The sequence below is a fragment of the Schistocerca piceifrons genome, chromosome X (assembly GCF_021461385.2).
Source record: "Schistocerca piceifrons isolate TAMUIC-IGC-003096 chromosome X, iqSchPice1.1, whole genome shotgun sequence".
Lineage (NCBI taxonomy): Eukaryota > Metazoa > Arthropoda > Insecta > Orthoptera > Acrididae > Schistocerca > Schistocerca piceifrons.
The window spans coordinates 880,693,362-880,713,048 of NC_060149.1; the positions used below are offsets into that span (position 1 = coordinate 880,693,362).

The window sequence follows — 19,687 nt, forward strand, 5'->3', positions numbered from 1 at the left end:
ATTACATTTTCCAATTTTCATCATAAGTGATGCAATACTACATTCAAAATGCTCTCATCACAGTTTTCAGCATGAACAGTTAAACTTAATGCACAACATTTACACTTTGTGTGAAAAGTACGACTATTAATAAGTTAAGAAAAACTTTCTAGTTATGCCATCTGAACTGCCACTCAGTGCTGCTCTGCTCGACTTTCTTATGACATGATTTAAATTGGACTGTTTCAGTTTAAGTACTTGTCCATCAGAAGCCAGGTACCCACAGGCGACAGTGGGTCAACAGCTGACACACAAGCAATCATCAACACCTGACACACAAGCAATCAAGCATCCAGGCTATAGTCTATTGATTGTACTGCCCTGGTCGAGTGCCTGTGGGCAGGAGTGACAAAGTGGCTCACACACACGGTTGCAATTAAGTGACTTAGGGATACTCTATACACACTGGATCTGCCCGCAGGTTAGGGAATGGGCCCAATTGGTCAACCGTGCTCTGAGAGGCAGAGTTGGGACAGCCTGATCTAAATATTGTCAGATTTAACAATACCAGAGAAGGAAAGTTGCTACTCACCATATAGCAGAGATGCTGAGTCGCGATAGGCACAAGAAACTAATTTCAGCTCTCTGAGACTGCAGACGTGTGTGCAAGTTGCGTTTGCGTTTGTGCGTGCGTGCGCGTGCGTGCGTGTGCGCGTGCGTGCACGTGTCTACTGCTGACATCAAGCACTTGGAGTAGATGACATTCCCTCATGAAACAAAGCACTTGGAGTAGATGACATTCCCTCATAGTTGAAACTACTCCACCTGGTATGCAAGATGGTTGTTGCCTATACTTATGTAATTTAATCAGTAAATTTAGCAGAAGAAATAAACATTGGGGGAAAAGAAATAAAAACTTGGAGGCTTCCCAATTGCGGCCAGTTATTATGTGCTAATGTGCTACACCACGCTGTAAATATCACACTAAAACTATGCCATTTCTCCTCAAATGCAACACAGAAATTGTGCTAAAATTACACCATTTCTCTTCAAATGCGAGCTGGAAATCGCACTAAAAATATGCCATTTTTGCATGCATACTGGTAAGCAAATAAAATGAATGAAGACATGTTTTCTAGTGCTTTCTCCATGATAATGAGAAACCAGTGCCAAGAGCTAAAGTGATAGTCAACTGCGCCAAGATCAACTCAGAGAAGAGTGCAACATTGCTCAGAGCAATACATAACATTAATACGTAACATTAATATATATAATATATTTAATTTAGTTATGATCACTATCCTTGTAAGTCAAAAGGTTATAGGCCACCGCATTGTAGCACAGGTAAAGTTTTGCATGAGTGCCACTGCTGTTTCCATTGTTATTCTGTTGAAGATGGAAAAGGTCTGTTGAAAGAAATGGATCTTGTCTTGAAAATAGGTTATAAGATTAATATCAACAAAAGTAAAACAAGGGTAATGGATTATTGCCTAACTAAATCAGCTGATGCTGAGGGAATAAGATTAGGGAATGCTAGTCTAAAACTTGTAGTTGAGTTTTTGCTGTATAAGCAGCAAAACAACTGACAGTGGACAAAGTAGAGATGATATGAAACACAGATTGGCACTAGTGAGAAAAATATTTCTGAAAAAGAAAAATATGTAAGTTTAAGTGTTAGGAAGTGTTTTCTGAAGGTGATTGTAAGACTGTAGCCTTGTACAGAAGTGATACTTAGGCAAGAAACAGTTCAGATTAGAAGAGCATAGAAGCTTTTATAATGTGGTGTTATAGAAGAATGCTGTAGATTAATTGGGCAGATCGGGTAACTAATGAAGACATACTGAATCGATCTGGAGAGAAAAAATTATGGCACAACTTGATTAAAAGAAGTGATCAGTTAATAGGACACACCCTGAGTACTTAAAAATAGTTAAATTTGTAATAGAGGCAAGTGAGTGTGAGTGAGTGTATGTGCACGTGTACGTGGGTGGGTGAAGCAAATCCATACTTGAATGCAGTAATCGAGTTGAAGTGGATATAGGTGGCACTAGTTAAACTAGGATGAAGAAGCTTGCACAGGAGAGAATCACATTGAGACTTGTATCAGACCAGTCTTCAGACTGAAGACCACAACCACAGCTATTTGCCATTGAATCTCATCTGCTACTGCCTCCATTACCAGCCATGGATACTTCATAACATGTTTTCTTTAAACTGGCTGGAGTGCAACATCAGTAAGGCTTTGGTGCACTGATACCACACCCATATTAAGATTCATGTGCTTTTAAATTACTCTGCAGAGTTAATATGATCAGATTTTGTTTTTGTATCGTTAATCCACATTCTTCAGCTCAAAATTACATTGGCATTGTCATAATTCAATGACATAACTTACCTGTACGTCTGCCCAGATGTTAAAAATTTAAATTCATTGGCAAAGATCCAAATATTGATTTCATTTTAGTTTGTACAACAATAACAAAAAGTAGGATGTGTGTAATCATTAAGATGATACAAAACAAAGTTTGTTACCAAGGGATAATCTGATACAGCATTAGGTTCTTTGTGAAATTGGAATTTATTCAGAAATATATTATGATTTGTTATATGTTATTGAACTTTTTGTTGGACTTTTTATGAAATTTATTATCTTTTCCTAAATTTGACTATAAAATTTTACTCTGTGTTCTAGATGCAACTTACATTAAAAGTCAGAGTCAGTTCCTTGAGTCAGATAGACAAACTGAGTACACAAAAATGGGTACAACAAAACAGAAGCCAAAACGTAAGTGGGCTCTACTTGGTGGAGGAAAGAGCAAGTCAAAACCGGAGGCAGCAGTAAAAGAAACTAATGAAGAAGAAACACGTGTGCGTTGGAATACGGGGCTGCCAAGGCTCCCTCTTCCTCCAACAATATCAAAAGATATAATGGTACAATGGATCCACATCAATTAAGTCATATTTAAGCTCGAAACACAGAGACAGCTGAGATGTATGTTTTATGGTTTTCAGTGCCAGCTTCTCGAACGCAAACTTGCTGATGGTCAGGTTTTCTTTGAATTTGAAAAAATTCCAAAAAAGAAGCTGACAGCAGATTTCACCACTGCATTGCATCCTGATAATGCATCAAGAAACAGGTATACTTATTGATATTTTACTTTCTTTGGGCTGTACATATGCTTTCTTTCTCGTAATTTACTTATTTTATTTTTAAAGGTATATGGATGCTTTACCATATGAAGAAAACAGAGTCAGGCTGACACCTTCAAGACAAAATAAGTTTGGCTACATAAATGCGTCCCACATTACTGTAAGTTAAATTTCATTTCAATTTTATGTAAGCCTCACTTCCAACAGAATTACAAAATATTTGTTTTCTCAAATTGTGTATTCAGTGGCACAGTGAAGCTATAGTGTGTGTGTGTGTGTGTGTGTGTGTGTGTGTGTGTGTGTGTGTGTGTACTGTTGCTCAGGAAAGAATTTGTCTGAAAGCTAGCGAAGTTTTCATTCCTTTTTGTGTACTTTGTAACAACTCAATGCTTTTAATATTCAGTGAGTTGTTTTCTTTACTCCTAAATTATTTACATTCTACTAGAACTTGCCATACCATATTAATAGTTACAATTTATACGTTAACCCAAAGGGAGCTTTATAACATGTCACAAGTGGAACCTATTTCTCAGTAAATATGACAGTCGTCAGCAAATATCCTCCCACAGAAATCTACTGACAGAGGAAAATTATCCATATATATGGTTTTGTGGCGGTGCTCGTAGCGACAAACACTTGGCTGTAGAAATGGCTTACGAAGTCACCGCCACACTTTTAATAGCGGGCCGACCGGTCCGCTGGAACAGTGAACAGAAAGATGAAACCCCAAACACTCTGATTAAATAAAAGTCGGTACTTATCTTTTTTGATGAAGATACAGAAACACAATAGTGAACTCCGTGTCTACAGAAATCTGTCTAGTTCGAGTCGGAGCGGCTAGGTCAGCGTCGGCTGACAACAAACAACAACTCTGCTGCGATGAACACACAACTGACTAGCATGTACACAATTCGGTGGCGAGTATACAACTGAGCGGCGAATCCAGAACTGTCCTAGCGCTCGCGACTCCAGCGCTTAAGAAGCCAGAAGCCAGCGGTGGCGCACGCAGACTTGTGGCGATTTCCTGTATCGCTGGCGCTGCTTATGCGGACGGCGTCCGGACTTTGATGCTGCCAACCTTTTGGCAGCGGGCTCGGGTGGCATTACTGGCTAGGATATAACACTCCTCCCCCCCAAATCGCCGCACCATCGTTGAATAATGACGTGGCGAGCGTCGACGGCGGGGGAGGGGTCTGGCCGCAGGCGTAGCAGAAGAGACCGGGGCGGAGACTGTTGTCGGTGGCAGTCCCCGGTCCGCACCCCAGCATTGGCTGCGCGGGGCCTCGGGAAACACCGACTGAAAACCGAGGTCAGGGTGCACGCCTGTGACCACAGGCGCAGCTTCTGGTACTGGACGCGACGGGGCATCGGGACCCATGAAGAGAGGCAGCATCTCCTGACGCTGCGTCGACGGCTGCTGAGTGGGCGCTGGCCAAGGCGCTGCGGTGTCAGACTCCTTGGGGGCGCCCAAGGAAAGCGGCTGCAGGACAGGCTGCACAGCCACCGCTTGGGAAAGCAGCCCGGCTGAGGGGTCGACGTCCATCAGCTCCGAAGGCGGTGGCGACTGACGAGGGACCGCAGGCGCCAGAGCGACAACCTGGGGCGCTCCCGGATGAAGCTGCATGGGAGGCATCAACGGGACGGGCTGTTGGCGTGGTAGCGGCGACGGCTGGTGCTGCTGCCCTGGTGGCAGCAGCGAAGTCGGAAGGCGCGGCTGGAACCCGCCGCGGACCAAATCTGTGGACAAAGAACGAGCGGCAGAATCTGGGCGGCCAGTGCGGCGCAACTGGTTCTGATGCCTCCTGTGCACCCCAGTAGCAACTTGAACAGTATAAAAACCGCGACCCTGGACACTTATCACGGTACCACGTTCCCAACGACGGCGACCGTGATAAACTCTGAAAAAAACAGCGTCGTTGCGCTGAAAACGCGTGCGATGCTCAGAAGCGCCGGGTCGATCCGGGGGGTGCAACAACCGTAGTAGGGTGCGATGACGACGGCCGTGGAGAAGCTCCGCAGGCGAAGGGCCGTCGGGTGGCGTGGTCCGGTACGACGACAGGAACGTGATGAGGGCCTGCTGACGAGAGTGCGTAGCACGAAGGCGGTCCATATGATCCTTGAATGTGCGTACAAAACGTTCCGCTGCACCATTCGATTGAGGGTGGAACGGCGGAGTAAGAACATGGCGAATGCCATTGGCAGAACAAAAACTTTCAAATTCAGCAGAGGTAAATTGTGGACCATTGTCAGACACTAAAACTTCTGGAAGACCCTCAATACAAAAAATTGAAGTCAACGCCTGTATAGTTTGTGCAGACGTTGTAGACTGCATGGGCACAACAAACGGAAAGTTACTAAATGCATCTATCACGATGAGCCAACGAGAATTCCAATATGGACCAGCGAAATCAATATGTACTCGCTGCCAGGGACCAGCAGGGCGTGCCCACTCAAAATAGCGTTGAGGCGGAGCAGCTTGGTGTTCGGCACACGTCGAACAATCTGTAGACATCTGCGTAATCTGCTTATCAATGCCGATCCATGTACAATGACGGCGGGCAAGCTGCTTGGTGCGGACCACTCCCCAATGACCTTGATGCAACAAGTCGAGGACCTTGGATTGGAGCACTTGGGGAACCACTACACGAAGCTGGTCATTCTCGGTGCGTAACAGCAAAACACCGTGCGAAACAGACAACAGATGACGTTGCGGATAATAGCGACGAACCACAGGATCCGATATGTCCTTTGCCTTGGACGGCCAACCACGTTGAACAAAACGTAATAGTAAACTCAGATGAGGATCCGTAGCTGTCTCACGTGCCACCTGACGATAATCAATCGGAAAATCCCGGAGGGATTGATGCTCCTCGGCGTCAATTTGATGGCAAGAGTCTTCAGAGGAATCGAAGACATCATCCGCAGCAATCGGCAATTAGAAAGCGCGTCAGCGTTTGCATGCTGAGCTGTAGGGCGATACAGTATCTCATACTGGTATTGTGATAACAAAAGAGCCCAACGTTGTAGTCTCTGAGCTGTCCACTGAGGAACTGGTTTAGACGGATGAAACAGTGACGTCAGGGGCTTGTGATCTGTGACTAAATAGAATGGTCTACCATAGAGGTAGTGATGGAATTTTGTGACACCGAACACAATAGCCAACGCTTCCTTGTCCAATTGGCTATAATTACACTGAGCTTTGTTTAGCAATTTAGATGCGAACGCAATAGGACGTTCGGTGTTACCGACTCGGTGAGACAACACAGCACCGAGGCCGAAAGAAGAGGCATCACAAGCTAATACCAGAGGCTTGTTAGGGTCGTAATGGACCAGACAACGATCATTCAATAAAGCCTCTTTAAGCTGCTGAAAGGCTGATTTGCAATCAGCTGACCCCACAAACGGAACATTCTTACGGCGGAGACGATGCAACGGTGCAGCAATCTGTGATGCATCAGGTATAAACCTAATATAATACGTCAATTTGCCAAAAACTGCTTGCAATTCATGCAGATTGCGAGGGGCGGGCAAATCACGAATAGCTGCTAAATGTGACTGGGAGGGATGAATGCCTTGAGCATTAATAACATGTCCCAGATACTCCAACTCCGTAAGGAAAAATGAACATTTATCGATGTTGCAACGTAGGCCTGCCTGAGACAACACTTTAAACAAACACTCCAAATTACGGAAATGTTCAGCATGCGTCCGACCGGACACAACAATATCGTCTAAATAGTTGCAACACGATGGCACATTAGCCAGAAGTTGTGACAAAAAACGCTGAAAAACAGCTGGAGCTGACGCACAACCAAAAGGCAAACGCAGAAAACGGAACAACCCCAACGACGTGTTTATGACAAAATACTGTTGTGATTGCTCGTCGAGGGGCAATTGCAAATATGCTTCACGGAGATCAATTTTGGAAAAGAAACGAGCTTCCCCTAACTTGCCTAGGCAAAGGAAAAGAATCAATGACAGTCTGAGGATTAACTGTCGACTTAAAATCAGCACACAAACGTAACTTGCCAGACGGTTTCTTTATAATAACTAACGGAGAAGCCCACTGGCTCGCTGAAACGGGTTGAATAACACCGTTGTTTTGCCAACGACGAAGTTCATCTTCTACAGGTGCCCGGAGGGCGTGAGGCACTGGACGAGCACGACAAAATCGAGGCTGAGCATTATCCTTTAACGTAATATGAGCGGCAAAGTTCGCAGCACAACCTAGTTCGTCTTTAAAGATGTCACTGTATCGTTTACACAAATCGGTTATGCTGTCTGGAGGAACAACAACAGAATTAATTTGCAACACATTGTCTTGGATAGACAGGCCAAACAAGTCAAAACAGTCTAATCCGAAAATGTTTACACTGTCTGTAGCGCGGAGCACTGTGAATGAAACTGTTTTTGTATTGCCACGGAATGTGGCTGGCACGCTACATACACCTAACACAGGAATGTGGATGTGTTCGCCACTATAAGTAGCCAAAGAATGTTTTGCCGCTGAAAGTTTAGGGCGGCCGATAGCCGCATACGTAGCACTATTTATGAGAGTCACAGACGCACCAGTGTCTAATTGAAAATTGAAGGTCTTATCCTGGATGCGTAGCTTCACAAATAGTTTATTACACTGTCTCTGGATCGGTGCAGTGGAGGCGGAAGACACAAAATCAGCGCGTTTAGCGCGTGTTCACTGCTTACGACAACTCGTGGGTTGGGCGGGTGGAACAACAACTCCCGCTTCACTTGCAGTCTGTACATTACTTTTTACAGCGTTTGAATTACGCTTGGGTCGCATAGCAGAGGGCTGGGTGGGTGGCTTATTGCGAACAAGTTTATTACCCACACGAACCGTGGAAGAGTCTTTAAACGCGACCTTCTGGGCGGGCTGGCTTTGAAGAACATGAATATCCATGGGCTGGGCAGCACTAGAATTGTTCTTGCATTTACGCAAACAAACAGTCTGGATGTGTCCTTTCCTTTGAAAAAAGTGACAAACCGCGTTTCTTAACGGGCAACGTTCACGAGGATGAGCAAGAACACACTTAGGGCAAGACTTAACTCTATCAGTTTGCACACGCGGCTGACGAATGTGTTTAACATGACGCGGCCGGCTAGTGTTTACAGGCTGACTCTGCCGGTGGGGCCGCGGGCGTGACAGAACTTGCTTAGCACAGGCAATTTGAGAAATACATGGCTGATCTAACTCACACTCAGCATAGTCAAAAGTATCTTGGGCTTCAATGATGTTCATCACAGTCTCTAATGACGGGTCAGGCAACTTTAAGATAGCAGCATGAATACGAGAATCTGCAATGTTTTGAGTAATAGCGTCTCGTAGCATGACATCACTGTAGGAAGCTCCACACACACAATTAAATCGGCACTGACGGGTGAGGCCCCGTAAATCTGTTAACCACTGTTTATTAGATTGATGTGGCAGTTTCTTTAATCTGAAGAACTTGAATCTGGCTGCTGCCACATGAACTCGCGACTCGAAATACTCAGCAAGCTTGTTAACAACAACGTCATAGTCTAAAGCTTCTGGCTGGGATTCCGGGAACAACTTACAAAGTAGTCGATAGATTTCCACGCCTGCAGTGGAAATTAAATAAAGCTGCCGCTCAGTACCTGTGATTTTGTAGACTGTCATGTGCGCCTGCAACTGCGCGAAATATTCTCGCCATTCTTCTCTGGATTCATCAAAAGCCCGGAACTGTGGTGCTGCCTGTGCTTGTTCCTCTTGTGTTGGAGGATTAGCCGCTTGTTTGGCGATTGCTTCCACCAGACTTTGTATTTGCTGACTCTGTAACAAGATCAACTGTTGTAATTCGGCAGACATAGTGAACACAAATTAAACCAGCCCCCAAAAGTTTATCGCTATAATTAGTATAACAAGAACAAGTTGAACCAGCCCTGCACACGAGTTCGGAAGACCTCGTCGCCAGTTTTGTGGCGGTGCTCGTAGCGACAAACACTTGGCTGTAGAAATGGCTTACGAAGTCACCGCCACACTTTTAATAGCGGGCCGACCGGTCCGCTGGAACAGTGAACAGAAAGATGAAACCCCAAACACTCTGATTAAATAAAAGTCGGTACTTATCTTTATTGATGAAGATACAGAAACACAATAGTGAACTCCGTGTCTACAGAAATCTGTCTAGTTCGAGTCGGAGCGGCTAGGTCAGCGTCGGCTGATGACAAACAACAACTCTGCTGCGATGAACACACAACTGACTAGCAAGTACACAATTCGGTGGCGAGTATACAACTGAGCGGCGAATCCAGAACTGTCCTAGTGCTCGCGACTCCAGCGCTTAAGAAGCCAGAAGCCAGCGGTGGCGCGCGCAGACTTGCGGCGATTTCCTGTATCGCTGGCGCTGCTTATGCGGACGGCGTCCGGACTTTGATGCTGCCAACCTTTTGGCAGCGGGCTCGGGTGGCATTACTGGCTAGGATATAACATATGGGAAGAGCTATGGCAACAAATAATCCCTTAGTCCTTGATTTCTACAAATTATTTGTTGCTTACTTTAACTATTTGAATTCAATGTGTGTAAAATTCTTATATTCTAACCATAATTCAGCTGTCTGTACCAATTTCCCAATTACTGTTACAAAATCTGGTGTATTTGTAAAATCTGTTGCAATGGCATCAACTACTGATCCAAATCCAGCCACTGCAAAATCTTGGCATGCTCATGATAACTGACTGTCACTGAAGCTGTGGTGCTTGTTGTAGAACCAATATTTTGGACTAGAAAGCCACATTTAAGTATACAGTTAAGACATGTTTCATTTACTTGCCATCTATAGCATATAATTACATACTTTGGACTAAACTTCAGATACTGGGACAACTGTGGCCATCTTATGGGTAGGCATACATATTTAGGGTTATGTGAAATAAGCTTCAAGATAACAGATCACATTGCTCCCCCTGAAACTTGTTTGCCTGCTAGCATGAAACACGTACTGCAGTGCCGTCAAGCTTCTCTATTGCTATGCATTCATTTTTGCTGCCGTTTCTACATTTTATGTACTTGTAATACATCATAAGACTTACAGCTCACATGCAAGTTAAGCTGATATGTTAACACATTTATAAATAATTCCACATTACTTGTTTTGGCTCTTGCCATCTTAGGACACCAATTAAACTTGGAAGCAATATAAAAATCAGAAATATTACGCATACAGTACTGGCTATCAACAGTGAAGTCTCATCCACTAGACTTCCAAAATAAAGTTCAGTGTCTGTATATTGTAAATTATATGCTGAAGCAAGATGTTGACTACCAGTTTAGTTTGGTACAGACAGAAGTCAGTTGAGAGATGGTGCAAGTGAGGAGCACATTTAATTATAAGTTCCTGGACTTCCATGGCCAGTGTCAGTTTGAATAAAATCATTTCGGGTATTAGGCCATGTCATTATGAAACACTAAAACAACTAAAATGTCAACAACCAACTTTGCAGCTGCCCTCTTCAGGATGATTAACAGCTGGATTCTGGTTATGGCTTCTAATTATATTTTATTTATTTCAGTTTCCAGGTGGCTACTGTTGTCATATTCTAGGATGCTAATGGATATCCTGAAATGAAAATTGCTATGGAGATGTGGCTGTACAGTAGGCTGTTGCTTCTGATATTCTGGCATGTGATTGGTAGGCAATGGCAAATATGCAAAGCACATTTAAACATTCTGGTTGTACAAAAATAGTCTGAAGAGTAATTAAAACTTCAAATTCTATTTCTTAAGTTATGATACTTGATTCGTAATAGTACCCTTATTCTGGATGTGTAATACTCTGCACTTACCAGGAGTTTATAATGTCTTCTACGAGTATAATTAGTTTGCATACAAAAGTTCTAAGTACACCCTGAATATATAGGATGCCAAGTTATCCATTTTGATCAATAGTAAATGTGATTAAAGTGCCAGCATACAGACAATGTATCTCATGGCCGTCATGAACTTTAATGTGATTTTGCCATTTTCAAATGTACCAGTAGAACAGATGGTCAACATTTTACAAGAGTGATTTTCTCCTAACGTGTCACCTCATGCAACGCTGAAGAACACAAAATTTTGTAAGCCGATGTATGACATAGTGTTATGATCTAGCCTTTCACCAATGGCAGTGGACGTCTTCATGAAAGCTCTTTATTCCACACTTCAGCAACCAAAATGCTGATGTTGATAATATTTTTGTCATTTGGTCCCCTGAAGAAACAAAATTTCATAACATTTGAATACACAACTCAGTATCACAATAGCAATAAAAAAGAACTGTGTGCTATAATCACAATGTGGAAATGTGCAGGTCAGAAATGCTACACTTGGCCTCACAATGTATGAACTATGAGGAGGCCACCATCACCGATAGATGCTTGCAAACTATTTTGTGGCACCATCGACAGCAAAAACATTTGTTGTTAGATTCACTGACCGAGAGACCTCACACCATCCGTGATACAGAAAATGGAATGACATAATTGCAAAAATTGTATGCCATCTTCATAGCTCTCCTCATATGTAAAGTATCCACAACCATCTCATAACTACAATCAAAGATCTGATATGTCCAACATCTTAGCTGTACCTATGCATAACAGTTGGTATTTCTCCTTATCTGTTTTGGACACACACACCTCCGGAAAAAATTACCCTGTAACTTGTGTATGATCCCAAAATCACTCTGCATTCAAGAGGAGATAGAAGATGTCATCAACATAACTTCCCTGTGCATCTCCCAACTGTCTTACTTCTTGTCTAACAGTATGCTATTATTTCTGTGATGTTGTCAACACTATCCCAGGCTTCCTTATCTGTGTCCTTTTTTGCTCCCCCTCATCTGCTTACTTTACCCTATATTTTCTTTGCTTTTTCCCTGGGTCAGTCAATTTCTTCTTCAGATTTGATTCCATTTGTACTGCTGCCATGCATTTATAATATGTCATTACTTCCATTTGACAGGAATGTTATATTGTGAGGAAATTACTTAACGTGGTTTCAATGAGACTGACAGTACTGTAATACCAAATATTCATTACTATAAGTATTATCACTATGTCCAGTTAATGTACTCTGTGGGCTGCAGTGTTATTTCTCAGAGTTTCTCTGAGGTCGTTTTGCGATGCAGGTGAAATAAATGTGTAATTATGTAAATAATTCTTATGACCAAGAAACCATTAACAAAATCTTGTCTGCAAAGAATAAGTTATGGATAATCCAACAACAAAAAATAATTCCCACATAAATTGCGAATCTGAATATTACTCAGTACATAACTTTATTATGTACCAAATCATAACCAATGTAAACACAGAGAAGAATGAACCAAAATCTTGCAGCGATAATAAATGATCAGTGCTAAACCAGCAATTTGGCTTTTGTTTCTTGCACTGACTACTTGTACAGTAACTGATGTCACCACCTGAGTCCCCCTTCCATTTTAAAAGCTCCAGGAATATTGGGGTACTGGCGCTTAACCTGTCAGCCAGTCCTTTGATGATCGGCTGGGGTAGAGGATATTGGGTTACTTGTGCTCAACCTGTCGGCCAGCCCTCGTGATGATCGGTGGGAGAGTAGAGGGGGGTGGGGGAGGGGGTGGGCTCATGGCAGCAGCTGGCAGAATATTGTGGGCTGTTGAGTCTTATGGTGGTAGGCTGCAGTGTGACTTGGCAGTGTAGGCTCGGCAGCGCACACCAGTGGAAAACTGACAGGATAGTGTTGCAGAGGTTCCTCCCTGTGGATATAGCCAGGCTTTAGTCAGTCTATGGGGACTGTTTTGTGCCTGCCGTTCTGGTCAATCCTAAAAGTGTTCTTCTCTTTCAAAAGCACCCTGTAGGGTCCAGTATGGTGGATGCACAGTATCATCTCCGAGCCAGATGTGATGCTGTAAGCAGATAATTATGGATGACAACTTTTCTCTCTCCGTGGCTGACAGTTGGGCCTGCATGAAAATGTCTCATCTGGGAGATGAATTATCATGTGAACCCTTGTCACTGTTTCTGGAGTGGTCAGCAGAAGTGGTGCTGGTACAGTAAGTTTACCTGGTCCATGCAACTAGTCGCCATAGATCAGTTGGGGTTACGAACATTGCAGATCCTCCATTACTGATTTGCCCGGGCCTAACAATATCTGTGGCAAGGTGTCCATTCACCTTGCTGAGTAACACATCAGTGCCACCTTTAGCATGTGATGCAGCCTCTCCACCGTTCCACTACTGATGGGATGGTAGCTAGTGGTGCAAAGATGGTTGCAGCCACACAGTTGAAAAAGCTCGTTAAACTGCTGTGACTCGAACTGATGCCTGCAGTCAGTTATAATGGTATGACTAACGCCAAACTTAAAAAGCCATGTAAGCAACAATGCCCTTGCAACCTCCTCAGTGGAGATGTCTGGTATGGGAGTAACTTCAGGCCAGCCCATAAAATTATCCACTACAGTAACTAGATAACAGTGATCACCATAATAGGGTAATAGTCCTACTATGTCCACATGCATGTGTGGAAATCTTGCTTTTGGGATTGGAAAATTCACAATCAGTGTGAAGGCATGTCAGCTGACTTCACTTCGCTGGCAATTGAGGCAGAAGTGTGCCCGTGCTCAGCAGTCCTTTTGGATTCCTAACCACACCACCTTGCTTTCCACTACCCTTTGTGTTGACCAGATGGGTCAGGTTATGCAGTGCTCTGAAAACTAGTGGCAATGCGCTGGTGTTGTTTGTCCCAGTATGCGTTGCACCAGATACTCATAGCACAGTATGGAACAGAAATATGTCGCAACTGGAGGGTTGTGTGTTCACTTTGGAGCAAGTCGTGCAGCTCTGTGTCCTCTTGTTGCTTGGCCACTACCTCAGTCCGTGACACCGCCTGTAGGCTGATGCAGTTCTGTAACAAGAAGTCTGTGACAATGTTGTTTCTGCCTGTAATGTTATGCCCATTAGTTGTAAAATGGGATATATTTTCTGCTTGTCTACACTGCCACGAAGTCCCATGATCTGTTGCACATTGGAAGCAACAAATTAGTGATTTGTGATCAATAAAAACTGTAAAATATTTTCCTTCCACAATCCATCAAAAATGTTTACTTGCCGCATAGATAGCCAGCAACTCGTGATCAATAGCACTCCATTTCATCTACTGTGGCATAAGGTTCTGCGAGTAAATGGTGAGTGGTTACCATTAATCACCCAGACTCTGTTGCAGTGCTGCACTGATTGCGTTTTGGCTCATATCCACCATTAGCACCAATTGGGCACTAATGCATGGGTGAGCCCACCATACCGCTTGTGCCGAACATTGCTTGATTTTATGAAATGCCACTTCGTTCACCGAAATCCAAGCTATTTTCAGATTATCGGTTGTAAGCTTGCCTGAGAGCAGTGCAGTAAGTGGTTCCTTCTGGCTTGCCACCCCGAAAGGTGTTGCCAGTGGTAACTTAATATTCCAATAAATCTTTGCAATCCTCTATAGGTTGTCAGCAAAGGCATATCTTGCACTGCTGCCACACATCCAGGAAGCGGTGACAGACCAGCAGATGAGACTACGTATACCAAAAATTGCATCTCTTGTTTGCCAAAAACAGTCTGAGTTATCAGTGGCTGTGCAAAAGCCCTGTAGCTGTCAAAAAAGCCGCTGCAGGTGACCTACATACTCCCGAACTGTCTGTGAAAATATCAACACACTAAAAGTCTGAGCATGTGCGATGGTGCTGTTGAAGTCAGTCACATGAGGCACAGGGTAATAAATGATCGGGAGTTCTGCAGGCATTGAGTGCCCTGAAATCCCTGCATAATCACCAAGAGCTATCTCTTCTGTGCACCATGTGTAGTAGCGATGCCCAAGGACAACCTGATCTAGTCACAATACATGCTTTCAACGGCTCCTCAAGCCCAGCTTGTGCTGCCAGGACCTTTGAGGCAGAAGCCTCTTCAGACGAGCTGCATCAGGTTGACCAGGTGACATGCAGATTCGGTGCAGTGTCGAGTGGTGACATTTCCTGTCGGTGACAGTTGGACAAGTGAGTGCAGGAAATTCCTGAAGTATGTGGCCAAAAAGATTGGTGGTCAACATGTGAGCCTGTGAGACACCCACAGATGATTTCAACACTGTTGTACAGGTACAGTCGACTCCTCATTTACCAGCACAGATGACATGGTTAATGGATTAACACTGTGGCTCTCTCCAATTAAATAATGCTTACTAAATCTGGTGACAGATGAGATACTAAATCCACACTGAGTTAGGGTCAGCAACATTGGTGACAATAAATGTCCAAGAAGGCTCATATTGAAGACACAAATCCAATGTCATTCTCCATTCACCATAAGTTTCAGTATATGAATCATTCGCTGTGGTGTGTATATGTAATTTCGGTGCAGCAGGTACAATACCCAGCCGTTTTGGTAAACACTCACTTCAGATGTGGAATCTACAAAGAAATTTTTACCGGAGATGCTTTCGTACACCAATAACCCCTGTGACCAGTGCAGTGCCAACAGTGTTGCGATTGCATGCTGCCTTCTGTCCATTGGATGCAGACACACTGTTGGTGGCAAACATCGACATCCTCTAACGTCCGTCTATGGTGCACTGGCGAGCTGCATCTTCACAACGCCTGTGATACCAGCAGTTGTATCAGATCCATGCTAATCACCTTTCAAGTGCCCTATCTGCTGCTCAGGAGTATCCTCATAGTGGCATCAGAATTTTCCCTGCTGTACTGATAGCTTCAAGTTCAGGCATGTGGTTTGATCTTCTAACTGGTCCACTTTTTGCTCCTGCATTGGTGCATCTTACACGTTTCTGTGCTAGGGCCGGTGCTCTCTCCCAGTGCCTGCAACAACAAATCTTGATGTATTGCCACAACTGTGCAAATGCCAACTGGTAACATACGAAGCCACAGCAAGTTTAGTGACTGTTCAGGCAGCAGATCCGGACCAGCTAAAGCATTTAAAGCTCACAACATTTGAGCAGCCAAAGCTCTGGTGGCAATGTGTAGTGCTATGCAAGTGCCTCCTTTAATGACATGTAGGAATGTTGTAGTAGAATGTGTTCCGTTTCTTCTGTCACTGCTCCTGCTCAATATGCAACCATGATTACATACTTCTCATTGTTTGTAGACACTCTTTGTTGTTGAAAAGTGTACTCTAGGTGCGTGAACGTCAGTGGATGATTAGATCAGAACGAGGAAATTTTGACATGATCAAAACAGGTTGTGAAGTACACTTCTTGCTGATTTATATCAGTGGCTGCATGTTGTGGAATAGCTGGAGACATGATTTTTTCCACTTTAACTTCAGTTTCTGGTGATTTCTTTGTAGCCTCCGTCATTATCGCAAAACAAAAAAAAAAGTATCTCAGTTTCGTACTCCTCTGCAAGGAATCACATTGCGGGTAATTTGACAACAAAAAATAAATACTCTCTGCTAAACAAATGGTTCACTTTTTATCTCTTGCACTGGCAATTTGTGCAGTAATTGATGTCGCCACACAAAGTTTAACAGAGAGTAAGGTGTGGAACAAGCGCATATCCCCCCTCCCCCCTGCTGTATTTGTGGAGGATCAGCAACACTTTGGAAAATTAGAGAATTGATGGGTCCATCAGAGATGCTGTTGATGCGTTCCTCATTCTGAAATTTATGAGGTCAGCTGTGAGTGAAAACTGGTTTGTAGCAGAGAAACAGTGTGACCCATCAGCATATGACTAAAAGAGCATGAGCATCACATACAGGTCAGACAACTTAATATGTCAGTAGTGATTAAACACCAATTGAAATGCAGTAAACATGTACAGTTTGAGGAAGCGTGCATGCTATGTAGGTAGCCACTTAACTTCAAATGGAAGATATGAGAGATGATAGTCAAGCAGCCTACCAACGTAAACCATGATGATGGTTACAAGCTTTCACTATAATAGCCACCAGCAGTAGTCCGCATAAGGACAGGTTATGCTTGCAAGGCTGCCCTATCCTGTGCAGCCATAAATACTTCTGGGGGCAGCACAGAATGCAGTGGTACATCACAGTCAGCACTGGATACTACTGAAGCAGCACCAAGTCATCAGAATAGCTCCTTCCTGATTCCCAATATTACATTCTTGTTATAGGGGCAGGAGAGAGTCAGTGTATTAAAGTTCAAGTGGCATTAACATTCATATATTTTGTCGAATTTTCAAAACATTTCATATTTCTAAATTAGTTATAAAGATGGTCAAAGAAACATTGTATACACAAACATTCCAGAATGAAATGTTTGCAGAATGTACCTAATTTCATTGTTATGTCTTCGGATCCTAATTTGACACTGAGCTGTTACAAAGAAGCATGATTATTTTTATTGTACCATTTGTTTTTTCTGTTATTTTCTGCCTTTGTCTTGTTTCCTTTTCTCTTCTTTTTGTTTTTTCTAGGCAACAGTGGGCAGCCATCAAAGATTCTATATTGCAGCTCAGGGGCCACTACCTTCTACAGTCAGCAGTTTCTGGCAGATGGTGTGGGAAGCAGACGTGCACCTCATAGTGCAGTTAACAGTGACACAAGAAGACGGAACTGCTCCATACTGTCCAGGCATCAATGACCGCTGCCTGGAGATTGATGAGGTATATGCTGCATGGTTTTGAAGTTTTCATGTTCTTGTCTTTAAGTTTTAAAGTAATGTAATATAGCACAAATTGGATAAAATCAGGATCTTAGGGTGTGTCAAAGAGGACAGGAAGCACAGTGGTCCCTAGATAATTTTCAAGAAAACTACACATACTTTTAGAGCCACATAAATTATGTATTCACATAACTACATAGGCTTCCACTGCTGATGTCAACCTCATTAAAACCCCACTGTGTGTACTACCACATCATCTTATAAAATACTTGAAATACGAAAATAACTAATGTTTCAACTTTGTAGCAGTGATCTTTCTCAGGGCATACACTCTTGTAAAATATTTAAAATTCTAAAAATACTAACATTTTGGTTGTATTGCAGTGGCCTTCCACAGGCTATGTATTTACAGATTTTTAAAAACTGAAATTTAGTGGTACCTACATTGTTGGTGGGCTGGTTTGACACAACTCTCCAGAGTAGTTTCTCCTGTACAAGCCTCTTCCTTTCTATATAATTACTGCAACCTGTATCCAATTGAACCTGTGTACTGTAATCAACCCTTGGTCGCCCCCCCCCCCTCTCTCTCTCTCTCTCTCTCTCTCTCTCTCTCTCTCTCTCTCTCTCTGTTTACTCCAATGTCAAATTGATGATACCTTGGTGCCTCAAGATGTGTTCTGTAGTTTCTTACTCCTCAGTTTGTTTCAGTACCTTTCTGTGAGTAATCCGTTCTTCCTTCTCAGTGGTAGGTTTCAGGCGTTCCAACACTTCTAGTGGGAGTGGACCACACAAAGTGAACACCTGGAACCATACTGAACCAAAACTGTAATGCCAGCACAGAGACGGGTGTACGGGACCAAAGACGATATATCGGCACTCAGCCTGGCACACTGGAGCAAAGAGGAAATGCATGAAAACATTTCTAGTGGAAGGAGACCACAAATGGAACACTTGGAACCACAGCAGACCGGAAACTTAATGCCAACCACAGTCAGATGCTCCAGACTGGAGAGGGAACACATAAGGATGCTGCTAGCAGGAGCGAAACATGTAGGGAATACCTGGAACCTACAATGGAGGGGGAAGAATGTACATATAAACACTGGACCTCTTCCACTCGATGAGCAGTCACAGGTAGAACCTGATGGAGATAACAGTCACTTTGTCAAAATATCATGTAAGAACGATGCTCATATCCAGTAGAATAACTAACACTTCAAGATGTCAACAGATTACCAGGAAAGTCTTGATGAATTACATAGAAACTGGATGAGCTTTAACAGAGGAAAGAGAGAATGTTGAGTTCTCTCAGTTTCCTGCTGAGATGTTAAGATGGAGATTTAGTACCAGTTTTCACCACTCCTGAGCGGCAAGCAAGATGAAACATCAGGTGAGCATGGCACTTGTGAGAGACAGGATTTGAGACATGCACCACAGTCTAGATGTGGTAGCCAGGGAGCTTTCACATCTTCACCTGCACATAGCAGCCTCCTTAGCAGCTGAAGATTGGGACAAAGTAGACAGTACCTCTTGGTCTCTAGCTGATTGCGGCAGGAAGGCTACCTCAGCATGCCAGTTGGCGAAGTTTGACTGCAAGAGTAATAAAACACAGCAGATGGAGGACACTCTCACTGTTATTAACCTAAGTGGCAAGCAATTTGATGACACCATTTTCAGTGTATTTAGCAGGGGTCTCAGCTTTTGGGATGACTATGAATCTACCAATTTCAGGTTTCATCAGTGCAGTAGAGCAAGTAGCCAACACACTTCAACCCACCAAATGTGACAGAAGAAATTTTCTGGGAGACCTGCAGGACACTCACCAAGGCAAAGCCTCCAAAATCAAACATCTCAAGTGATGAGAGGCTCACATTCAAGGGGCTCCGGGAAGATAGGGAAATATACAGTCATTTTGTAGCAAGCTGATTATGATGAGAAAGTGCGTTA

General features: G+C 43.4%; 1 protein-coding gene across 1 annotated transcript in view; it reads left to right on the plus strand.

The window, feature by feature from the left end:
• The window catches only part of LOC124722640 (tyrosine-protein phosphatase non-receptor type 14), a 169,444-nt gene that overhangs the window by 118,533 nt on the left and 31,224 nt on the right, over positions 1–19,687 (plus strand). Inside the window, exons 16-19 of the mRNA XM_047247787.1 lie at positions 2,672–2,910; positions 2,992–3,116; positions 3,196–3,289; positions 17,553–17,741. Coding sequence (XP_047103743.1) covers positions 2,672–2,910; positions 2,992–3,116; positions 3,196–3,289; positions 17,553–17,741 — 647 coding nt within the window. The remainder of the gene's footprint in view (positions 1–2,671; positions 2,911–2,991; positions 3,117–3,195; positions 3,290–17,552; positions 17,742–19,687) is intronic.